The sequence below is a fragment of the Lactuca sativa genome, chromosome 6, assembly GCF_002870075.4.
Source record: "Lactuca sativa cultivar Salinas chromosome 6, Lsat_Salinas_v11, whole genome shotgun sequence".
NCBI classification, from domain to species: Eukaryota; Viridiplantae; Streptophyta; class Magnoliopsida; order Asterales; family Asteraceae; genus Lactuca; species Lactuca sativa.
The window spans coordinates 85,157,846-85,168,413 of NC_056628.2; the positions used below are offsets into that span (position 1 = coordinate 85,157,846).

At 37.2% G+C, this 10,568-nt stretch overlaps 1 protein-coding gene across 1 annotated transcript; it reads left to right on the forward strand.

Annotated features, from left to right (window-relative positions):
- Positions 1–205: 205 nt before the first annotated feature.
- On the forward strand, positions 206–1,308 carry LOC128126823 (F-box protein CPR1-like). Its single transcript, XM_052764958.1, has 2 exons — positions 206–1,240; positions 1,297–1,308. The coding sequence occupies exons 1-2, from the start codon at positions 206–208 to the stop codon at positions 1,306–1,308; spliced, it is 1,047 nt and encodes a 348-aa protein (XP_052620918.1).
- Positions 1,309–10,568: the final 9,260 nt, after the last annotated feature.

Consider the following 10,568-nt stretch of genomic DNA (forward strand, 5'->3'; position numbering starts at 1 on the left):
TAGGTTTGTAAAAGTCATTTCAGTAAATGAATTTCACTCTATGGTAAAATTTCATGGTAATAATATCTTCGTATCATGTTTCGCATTTATGAGTGTTGATAACTAAAATCCCTAATAAATACCCCATAGAAATAAATTTATCCCTATCGTGTGGGTACCCCCCCCCCCTTTTGTTTCCTATCAGATTGCCGACTCGAGGGTTTCGATGGCAGAGCTTCACGATGATGTCCTTCTGAATATACTGAAAAGATTGAATGTGAGCGATCTAATCCGATGCAAAAGTGTATGTAAGTCTTGGGAAAATTTGATCTCTGACTCTGGTTTCATTAAATTCCATATGAACTATAGTTACCAAATTGATTACAAAAACAATGATATAGATAGGAGGATTGTTATGTCAAGGGTCTCTTATCGCAACGGGTCGCGTGTTTGTGATGTTGATGACAGATTATTTGATGATCGTGATTGTCATCTTCTTGGTTCTTCCGATGGACTTGTATGCATCTCTTCTTTTGCTTCTCTACTTGTTGTAGCTAATCCCTCAACTAGAGAGGTTCAAACACTACAAGAGCCTCAAATTCTTGATACCAAGCATTTATGTTGGGGTTTTGGCTATGATTCATCTACGGATGATTACAAGGTTGTATTAGGGTTCCGTAAACGTGTTGGTTGGACGTGTTTTCAAGTGTTAAGTTTGAAATCAAATGTTTGGAAACTAATTGGGGATGTAAAGTATTCATTTCATAGTAGGATTGGTATCTTATGCAATGGGGCACTTCATTGGATTATGAAAGATTCTTCATCTCCAAATAAGAAGAGAGTCATTGCTTCGTTTCAGTTATCTGAAGAAAAATTTATCAAAATTTCCGAACCTGATGATGAGCGATATGAATCTGGTGTTGCTAGCTGCCCAAATATGAATTTAGGTATTATCGAAGATTGTTTATGCGTATTTCCTTGTGATGGGTTTAACGATAACTTATGGATGCTGAAGAACTACAATGGAGAGCTGTCTTGGGAAATGTTTGAAAAGGACTGTGATATGAACTTAGCTTTACAATGCTTGAAAGAGCAGGAACATTACGTTCCTAACAAGAGAACTTTGTGTCGTGATATGCTGTTCTACAAGACTAAGGAATATATTTGTGCCCCTATCTATATGGAGAGTCTTGTATCTCCCTATGTTAATGGGAGGCCAAAGAGAAAGATACAAGAGAGTAATAGCAAGAAGAGTTGTAAGGTGCGTTCATTTTGTTTATCATATAATACAAACTGTGGAATTATATCTGGATACAGAATTCTTATTAATGCTTATGATGATTCCTGTACATCCCTAAAAAACTTTGTTGATCTTGGCCTCATAGCTCAATCTTCTTGCTATTACTCATCATAGGAAAATAGGTCATTTGAATTTACAGTGACAACTGAACTATCAGTTAAAGATGAAGTTTTAAGCTTGAAAAGAAACACTGACTCATAAAACTTTACATCCCTGGAAATAGAAATAAGATTAGAATCAAGACTAAGAACTTTGTAACCCTTTTTATCAGAAGAATAACCAAGAAAAACACACTTATCAGCTCTTTCAAAAAATTTATCATTATTATTCAACTTAGAGACAAAACACAAACATCCAAATACCCTAAGTTTATCAAAAACAGGTGCACAATTATAAAAAAGTTCATAGGGAGAAGAACCATTTAAGATTGAAGTAGGTGTTCTATTAATCAAAAAAACTGAAGTTAAAATGGCATCTCCCCAGTGTTTCATTGGCCAACCAGACTGAAAAATGAAAGACCTAGCAACATTTAAAATGTGTCTGTGTTTCCTCTCCACAACACCATTTTGTTGTGGAGTATGAACACAAGATGTTTGATGCAAAATTCCTTTTGATTCAGTTAATTGTCTCATTCTGTTATTTAAAAACTCTGTACCATTGTCAGATCTAACTGCCTTTATTTTAAAACTAAACTGATTAATCAAAATATTAAAGAAAACAAGAACATAAACTTCATCTTTAGACTTTAAAAGATAAACCCAAGTTGCCCTAGTAAAATCATCCACAATAGTCAAAAAATACCTAAATCCTTCTGTAGTTGTCACTTTATAAAGACCCCAAACATCTAAATGAATTAACTCACCAAGTTTAGAAGTAGTATGTTGACTAACAGGAAAAGATTCTCTAGTTTGTTTAGCCTTATGACAAATGTCACAAGGTGGAAGAACTTCACCTCCAATCTTAAGTCTATGTCTCAAAGAACTCAAAACTTGATCAGAAGGATGACCAAGTCTATTGTGCCAAGTTAGTTTAGACACACAACAAACAGAAGAAGAAATAGAAGAATTAGACAGACTACCTAAAGGTGCACTATTAATGTAATAGAGACCTCCAGACTCTCTACCATTCCCCACCATCACCTTTGACTGTAAATCATGAATTTGCAATTATGCTCATTAAAAACAACCTCACAATTACTATCTTTATAGACCTTATGAACAAAAAGAAAATTAACATTGAAATCAGGAACAGCAAACACATCAAACAGTGTTAAAGAATTAGATAAATTCATGTTACCAATTTTTCCAATCTTAGCTGATGTACCATTGGGATGACAAACCAACAAATCTAATTTTGACACATCCACAGTGTCATGGAGTAGTGACTCAGAGGCAATCATATGTTATTAAACTTGAACAATTTAACCCTTATTCTTATTAACATTAGTCTTGTTATTAAACTTGCTATTAAAAGTAGATGACTGAGATTTATTTACAGACTGAGAAGCCTGAAGAGAAGTCAAAGAACCATTTCTTTGAAGTGATTCTTCTCTAGACACAATAGAAAAAGCAGTTTTCACATTAGGTAAGGGATCCATTAATAAAATGTGACTTTTGACTTGACTGTATGAATCATCAAGTCCAGATAAAAACTGCATAAGCTTCATGAGATTAGAATGATCCTTTAGTTTAATAGAAGCATCACATGTACACTCAGTTAAACTAGTAAGACCATCAAATTCTTTCCATAGAGAATCAAGCTTATTGAAGTAATCTGACAGAGAAGTACCATTTTGTTTAAGGGAATTAATTCGTTGATGTATATTAAAAACAACAGATCCATCAGACTTATTGTAAGTTTCAAAAAGATTTTCCCAAATATCCTCAGCTACTTCAGAATAAGCTTGACTCGGATAAATTGAGTCAGAGATGGAAGACAACAACCAAGAACAAACAACCACATTAGCCCTATCCCATTTAGTTTTCTTTGAGTCATCAACACTGCTTTTTTTACAAGTACCATCAACAAAGCCTAACTTATTCTTTGCCTTAAGAGCCCTAGAAATAAAACTTCTCCATAACCTAAAGTTTTCATTACCAGTCAACTTGATTGTAATTATAGAAGTAACAACATTATCAGAAGGGTGAATGTAGAGAGGATCATCAAAATTAATCTGATCATCCTTCCCACTTCCACTAGGTGGATCATTTGAGCCACCCGTCATAGAAGCAAATGAACCAAAAACAGCAAGAAAGAAATCAAGAAAACTTGCCCCTGAACTGATTTTATGTCCAGATGGTCACCACGTATGTCGGGGCCCAAGACAACCAGTACAGAGGAAGAAATAAAACAGATATACAAAAGAAAACCAATCAACACACACAGACCACCAGGATCTTTACAAACAAATATGCAAGACAAAAAGAAAGGAATAAGAAATTGCTCACAAAGCCTTTTAGGATGAGTCAAGTGTTGGGATCGACTCTCTTTGTCCGTTCTCAACTAGGGTTTATCAATGATGAACTCTGACCCCTAGTGATTTATTTTAGACTCATAGATTAATCGATTTGGCTTAATCTTTGTTCACAACCAGTCTTGTAGACAACCTTGATTTGATCTTCACAGAAGTAACCTACAAGATCACAAACAATCTCGCAGTACCAGATCCAAAAGAAAACAGATGTTTGATTTGATTTTCCAGAGAAAACCCTAAATCAAAACGAACATCAAGAAGAACACAGTTGATGAAATAGAAGATCAGAGTTCACACGAACTCATGATTAAACAAATAACTGCGTCAATCAAAGAGCAAATAAAGAAAGGAGTTCAGAAATTACCAGTACGATCGTGAGACGAACAAACGCAAATCAACGAACGTCACAAGAACATCGAAGGAGCCATAGCTCTGATACCATGTAAAGAAACGTAATCGAAACAAGATCTTCCCAACATCATCATTTCATTCACTATGAAACAGATGGTTTACATCAATAAGTTACAAATCAAACCTCACTACAAAATCAGTCACACACTCATATTACAAATGTAGTGTGACAACGATTTATGAACAAACCCTAAACGAAAACCCTAACTCAAGATGAAAGAGAAACTGAGAAATACAGATGAGAAAATATCTTGGTAGCTACAAATGAGATCATTTAACACATTATATACATCGACCCACTAGACTTCGGGTATAACCCATAGACCCATTGACCCGCGTGCATCGTTTACCTGCATTACAACTTACCACAATATCCACCTTTTTTTAGAATCCAATGCCATAGTAGTTCCTACTGTTTCCATACGAGGTACATAAACTTCTAATTAATCGACTCCATACCTCTATGAGTCTCGTTTTTTGCTACTAATAAGGCCTTATGCATCAGCTTGGTCTTATGGATTCACTAGTTTTAGCTCATTTTGGCAGCCCAACTAAGCTCCATTAGTGGTCTTCTTAGTCGACTTAATCTCATGCATCCATTACAACATTTCTTCAATTCTTCCTTTTAAAAACCTCATTGTATGAATTTGGATCAGAATTTTATGTCATAGTCATCTTTACTCTGACATCTTCCATTTCATTACCTGAGTCATAATCACTCATCAGGAGGCTGTCTGGTTCGTCGTTTCGAGTGTTAGCTTCATTAACCTGATTCATCTTGCAAATTTGGACAAGTCTATAAGTGTCACCAGAAACAGGGTTATTAATTAACAGGGAGATTTGTCTTTTTATTGTCTAAACGTTACTGTTTCGATACGTTTCCATAAGAAGAGGACTGACACGGTGTCTCCTTGATAGTTTCCGAAAGGAGAGGACGTTCCGGTATTATAGGATTATATTATAAATTTCGGGAAAGAACTTCCATCAAGCAGCTAAAATAAGAACCTAGATACTTGGTGAGGGTCATATAACCCAAGGGCTTGACCCACACAATGGGATTGGCGGTAATGAGAACCGTGTCAATGAGAGAGGGAACGATTAGGGCGTGGGCTATTCCGATCATCAGCAACACAATTGGATTTTGGAAGCAATATGATGCCTATGCAAACCCAAGGAGCTATGGAAACCTACGATAGGAATGTTGGAGGAGGCATGGAGCATAGCCATGGACATTCGAAAGACTTACGAATGTTGAACTTGCTGCTAAAAGGGAAAAAAGGTTATGCTTAAACTGCGATGCCAAGTTTGTAGGGGGCAATTGTTACCCTAACGGGTCCTATAAATAGCCTAATGGGAAAATAAGATGAAGAAGAGGACCAGGAAGGAAGGAAGGAAGGAAGGAAGGAAGAACAGTCCGATACATAGAGATGTAAAAGAGTTGAGCCGAATCGAGATTCACAACGATCCATGCTCGTTTAAAGCTACTAAAGCTCGAGCTCGAGCTTGTAGAACATATATGAACCTTGGAATCGGCTCGTTAAGGCTCATTAAGGCTCGTTTCTCCGTAAAGCTCGCTAAAGGTCGGGATCGACTCGTTATTTTTTCATATTCTATTAATATATAAGTAATAAATAAAATATATAAAAATAAAAACAAATTATAAAAAAACTTGTTTAAGCTCACAAAATAAAACGAGCTCTTAAGTGTAGGCTCAAGATGAGTCTTGTTTGTTAAATGAGATTTATTCTAGGCTCGAGCTCAGGTTCGGGCTTGTTATGGCTCGACTCATTTCGAGTTTCTAACAATCCAATCCCAAGTAGCTCGCCAGTAGGTCGACTCATTTATAACATCCTTAGATACAAGCTAGGATCATGCTCACTTGGATGCAAAGGAAGTCAAATTAAACTTGGATATATTGTAAACGCCCCTATACACTATGAAAATACGTGAAAACATGGGCGGTCTCGAAGTGGTGATACTAATTGACAACGGGGCGACTCATAACTTCATGTCACAACGCTTGGTGATATGTTAAAGGCTATTAGTGTCAGGTAACAATGTAAGGATATGGTTGGTAATGGAATGGTGTAAGGAAGCAAAGGCATTTATAAGAAGATGATTCTCGCATTACACGAACTACGGGTCGTAGATGATTTCCTGCCACTAGAGCTAAGCATCACCAATGTCATACTGGGTATTAAATTGCTGCGAAAACGAGGGATATGATTGTCAATCGGAAATATCTTACCATGATACTGTGGAAAGGGAATAGAGTGTAAAGAGTGCTACACCGTATTAGACGATATATATATATATATATATATATATATATATATATATATATATATATATATATATATATATATATATGTAGTTTATATTCTACAGGGGGTGTTAATGTAAATGTATTTACTATATATATTCTTGTAATCCTTGCTTACGTATGATTTTTAAGAATACAATTCCTTATTCACCAAGTTTATTTTGGTATCAGAGCGCTTTTATCACTAACCCTAAAGCGGCCATAACAACTCCTCTACACCCATCGTCGACCAACTAGTACAATGGCAGACATCACGATTTTTTCTACAACCGAGAAAAAAAAGGCACAGTTCTCATAAATTTGCTTTTACTTCGACTCCAAGCAATTATGGGTACTGGAAAACCATGTTACAACCATTCTTGATCACCAACGATTTGTTTGGTTAGGTCGATGGCACAATATTGTGCCCTCCAGCCACCATCGTATCCACCACATCTTCTGGCAAAGAAGGAGACGCAGTGACCTCCAGATCGACATCCAACCATTATTACAAAGCTTGGGTATCCAATGATGCGCATTTTCGGATGCTCATTCTGTCCACCACCTTAGAAACCTCTTTTCAACATGTTCAAGGTAATACGTCTCGTGACCTTTGGCTGTCTTTAGAATGTAGTTATGCTCCTCATACCTCCTCTTATGAATATACTTTTAAAACCCAACTCTTGAACATTTCAATGAAGGAAGATGAATCTTCATCTGCCTATTTAACTCGAGCACAAGAGTACTCTAATGCTCTAGCCAACATTGGTGAACCAATAAAAGAAAAGGACCACATGATGCTTGTTATATCAGGTTTAAGAGACGAATATAATAGGATGAAATCCACCTTGTTAGCCCAACACTCTCCCACTGCCTTTGCTGAACTTAATGGTCTTCTCTCCGACCACGACTACATGATCAGAAAGACCTCTACAGAGGTGCCACCAGCTCAAGTATTCACTGCTGCCACCTGACAACCTAATCCCTCTCTTGTCGGACACTCCCTGTCACAAGATGATGCTGTCCAGGCTATTCAACAACTCGCACAACAGCTTGGGTTACAACTTCAACCAACAAGTTCACCACCAGCCCAAGCCTTCTACACAAACCGATCAGGCAACAATCGCAACAATCGCTCAACAAACAACCAAGGTCGTGGAAACTATAATAACTGACAACAAGGAGGTAATCGAACTCGGTTTACTTGGGCATCTAATCAAAATATTGTTTATGGCACATGTAACAAGTGCAATATTGGCCATGTTCCATCCCAGTGCCCTAAACGTGATCCCGCAACGATTTGTACGAGACAACAACCCTCTGCTAATTTTGCTGATTACCGTTCCCAGGTTTCCTCTTCTTGGGTCACCGATACTAGTTCAACTAATCATGTTACAGCCGACCTCTCCATCTTTGATCATTCTGAGACATACAACGGTCATGATACTCTACATGTTGGGAACGGTAAAGGTTTACCCATTCTTCATATCGGTTCCTCACAACTTTACTCTCCATATAAAACTTTTCATCTCTCACAAATGCTTCATGTCCCAGAAATCAAACAAAATCTTCTCTCTGTTCAAAAAATTTTCCATGATAATAATGTTTACTTTGAATTTCACACTTCTTTTTTTGTTGTGAAGGACGAGATTACTCACACTACCCTCCTCACGGGTCCAAGTAGTTGCGGCCTTTACTCCTTCCATCTTCCGTGATTCCAGCCTACTTTTGTTGGGTTAATTGGTTTGTGCATGGCTGAAACTTTGAATTTAATAAGTTTTCTATTGTTTTATGTTTTATGGTTTAGAAAATAGTAGATTATTTAGAATGTGTATTTAGTTTTGACCGGATCATGTGCAAGTGTATGGGTCCTTAGCTTAGACCGGATCTTTAGGTTGAGTAGTTCACATGGGTATCTAAGAAGGCTATATATAGCCTCTACTGATATTAATAATATATAGCCCTTTTTCCCTTACTTCCCTCTATCAATTCCGTGTTATAATTATTTGGGTAGAGAAGTTTATTTGTTTACTTTCTGTCCACAGTTATGTGATTAACAAAAGGAAGCTGCCACTTTTCTCCTTAAGCTAACATTATGATACCAATTGTTGGCACAGGTCCTTGAAAAAAACACACAAAACACACACAATGCACGTATGTATGTGAATATAAACTTGCAACAGAAAATGGAGAAGCTTCCTATTATATTAAAAAAAACAAAGTTACTACATCTACTACTACTCTAGCTGTGTCATCTCTTTAAGTAATATATCATACCCACGTTCTAAACTTACTCCTAAAGAAAAGTAAAATATGGGAAGACCCCACACGAATCGGTCCACTTTTGAACAAGTAAACACCTTTTATTTTCCATCATTATTATTTATAGATATGCTTGTAAACTCCATCAACTACCCATGACCAATAAGCTACCAAATCATTGACCTATTGACCCGTATCCATGACCCGGTAAATAAACGATTAACCCAACAACTTCCTCCAAAGTTGCTTTTTCTGCCACTCGTGCTTCTTCGATCACTTGGCATCAACGCCTTGGACATCCTCATCAGCAGTTGTTGCAGTCAATGATTTCTAAATATAGTTTACATTTACTAGATAAACATGTTACTTCAACTTGTACTTCATGTTCTATTGGCGAATCCTCTAAACTTCATTTGTCATCCTCTACTTATAAAAGCTCTCATATTTTAGACTTACTTTTTTGTGATGTTTGGGGACCTGCTCCCGTTACCTCATTTGATGGGCATCGATATTTTTTATTGTGTGTTGATCATTTTTCCCGCTTTATGTGGTTTTTTCCTATAAAAGCCAAATCTGATGTCTATAATACTTTCAAACAATTTATTCTTACTGTTGAATGGCAGTTCCAAACTAAGTTAAAATCAGTTCAAACTGATTGGGGCAGTGAATTTCGGAACCTTTCACAATTTTTCTCATCTCTCGGTATCACCCATCACCTATCTTGTCCTCATACAAGTGAACAAAACGCTCTTGTATGTTGTGGAAACCGGTCTTACTCTTCTTGCCCAATCCTCTGTTCCGCAATGTTTTTGGCATTTTGCTTTTGACACAATTGTTTATCTTATAAATCGCATGCCTTCCCGTACAAACAAAAACATCTCACCTTTTGAACATGTTTTCAAACACAAACCTAATTTTTCATTTCTTAGTGTGTTTGGTTGTCAATGCTTTCCGCACCTTCGTCCATACAACAACCATAAAATGGATTTTCGCTCTCTCCCATGTGTGTTTCTTAGATATAGCACATCCCATCATGGTTACCGATGCTTTGATCCTTTCTATGAAAGACTTTATATAGTTCGTCATTTTTGGTTTCATCAACGATCCTTTCCATACAACATCAACCCCCCAACTCCACCCGAACCTTCTTCTTCTAACCCATATACATCGTCCTATCCTACTTCTGATCCTTCAAATATACCCACTACACCACCACCCATATTACCTACTACTCCACCTACATCTCCTATATCTTCTACATCTCCTCCTTCCTGTAAATCTCAACAATGTCCCCCTCTCGTCCATACTTATCACCGACGCCCGCGAACCACCACATCTCAACTTGACACCTCTCTCCCTCAAACTGCCATTCCCCAACCAGAAGCTACCCAATCTCAACCATGCGTTCGACCCTCCAACCTTCGTCCTAATCCTAAGCCTACCAAACCATATGATCCCACCTCGTATCACACTCATACTTCCTCTCCTGATACTGAACCCACAACCTTTACTATTGCCAACAAATTGCCTCAATGGCGTCAGGCCATGGCAGAAGAGTATTCTACTCTTCTACGGAACAATAATTGGTCCTTAGTTCCTCGTGTCTCAAATATGAATGTCGTTGAATGTAAATGGGTTTACAAACTCAAGCGCGATCATACCGGGGCTATTGTGCTCTACAAAGCACGTTTGGTTGCTAAAGGTTTTATCAACAACAGGGTCTTGACTATCATGAGACTTTCAGTCCAGTTGTAAAATCGACTACTATTCGGGTTGTTCTATCTTTGGCGGTGACAATAATTGGCCTTTACGACAACTTGATGTTCAGAATGCATTTTTAC